Here is a 1415-nt window from a genome sequence, read left to right as displayed (position 1 = left end):
ACAGAGGAGCACGTACAGCTACACCACGAACATCTGGAGCGACAGAGGAGCACGTACAGCTACACCACGAACATCTGGAGCGACAGAGAAGCACGTACAGCTACACCACGAAACATCTGGAGCGACAGAGAAGCACGTACAGCTACACCACGAACATCTGGAGCGACAGAGGAGCACGTACAGCTACACCACAAAACATCTGGAGCAACAGAGGAGCACGTACAGCTACACCAAAACATCTGGACCGAAACAGGAGCATGTACAGCTACACCAAAAACATCTGGACCGACACAGGAGCACGTACAGCTACACCACAAACATCTGGAGCGACAGAGAACGTACAGCTACACCAAAAAACATCTGGAGCGACAGAGGAGCACGTACAGCTACACCACGAACATCTGGAGCGACAGAGGAGCACGTACAGCTACACCACAAACATCTGGAGCGACAGAGAACGTACAGCTACACCACAAACATCTGGAGCAACAGAGAACGTACAGCTACACCACGAACATCTGGAGCAACAGAGTCGTACCTATGTTGGAGAGCACCTCAGTCTGGGAGTCCTCCAGGACCCGGACTCTGAGGTTCAGGTGGTCCTGGGTGTCACTGATGGAAGGTCTGCGGGGCCTCTTCTGCTCAGATCGAGCCGACCTGCAGGACAGGAAACAAAACGGACCAGTACCGAACGGATCCTTCATCATGAACGAGGTTAAATGTCCAGTTAACGTCAGTAAACGATGACTGTGATGCAGACTGGGAGTTCTGGTCTGTAGGACCTTGATGGGATCTGAAAGTCTGGGTCCAGGTCTTCTCGGGTCTTTCTGAGGCTCGTTGTCGATTGAGCCGAACGCTGCTCTTCTTCATCTTCATCATCGTTGTACCAAAGGAAGTCCTGGCGTCCAGACTTGTCCTCACCTGGACAAACGGACGCTCCTGTTCATCAGATGAAGAAAAAGAAACGGTTTGTTTTAATCGTCGAGACACTAAAGACAAAAACAAACATTTAGTGTCAAATTAACAATTAACGCACGAGACAAAATGAAACATCTGCAGCGCGTCAACGATAAACTGCTGCTTAAACAAAACGGGTCCGGCTCCGCTGCGTCCACAGGATCTGCTGACCAAACCTTAACGGGCCACGTCCCAGAGGTCATGACCTTCACCACAATGGAACGGCACAGACTACACAATACTGCAGAAGCTGCTCCGATCAGTCTGAGGGTCTCATGCTCCGTTCTTCCATCACTGAGAACAAAACCAGACACTTGGACAGCTGAGGCAGAACCGGAGGGACTCTGAGGACCAGGACCTGAGGACCAGGACCAGAGACTCTGAGGACCAGGACCTGAGGACCAGGACCAAAGACTCTGAGGACCAGGACCAGAGACTCTGAGGACCAGGACCAGAGA

General features: G+C 51.8%; 1 protein-coding gene across 1 annotated transcript in view; it reads right to left on the bottom strand.

Moving 5' to 3' along the window:
- The window catches only part of LOC119418495 (zinc finger and BTB domain-containing protein 11), a 15737-nt gene that overhangs the window by 13421 nt on the left and 901 nt on the right, over positions 1–1415 (bottom strand). Inside the window, exons 3-4 of the mRNA XM_037685824.1 lie at positions 783–939; positions 539–657 (exon numbers count right to left, since the gene is read on the bottom strand). Of these exons, the coding sequence (XP_037541752.1) occupies positions 539–657; positions 783–939 (276 nt within the window). The remainder of the gene's footprint in view (positions 1–538; positions 658–782; positions 940–1415) is intronic.

Source organism: Nematolebias whitei, chromosome 1 (assembly GCF_014905685.2).
Source record: "Nematolebias whitei isolate Nwh7 chromosome 1, NemWhi1, whole genome shotgun sequence".
NCBI lineage: Eukaryota > Metazoa > Chordata > Actinopteri > Cyprinodontiformes > Rivulidae > Nematolebias > Nematolebias whitei.
This window is presented reverse-complemented; position numbering and strand designations above follow the sequence as displayed.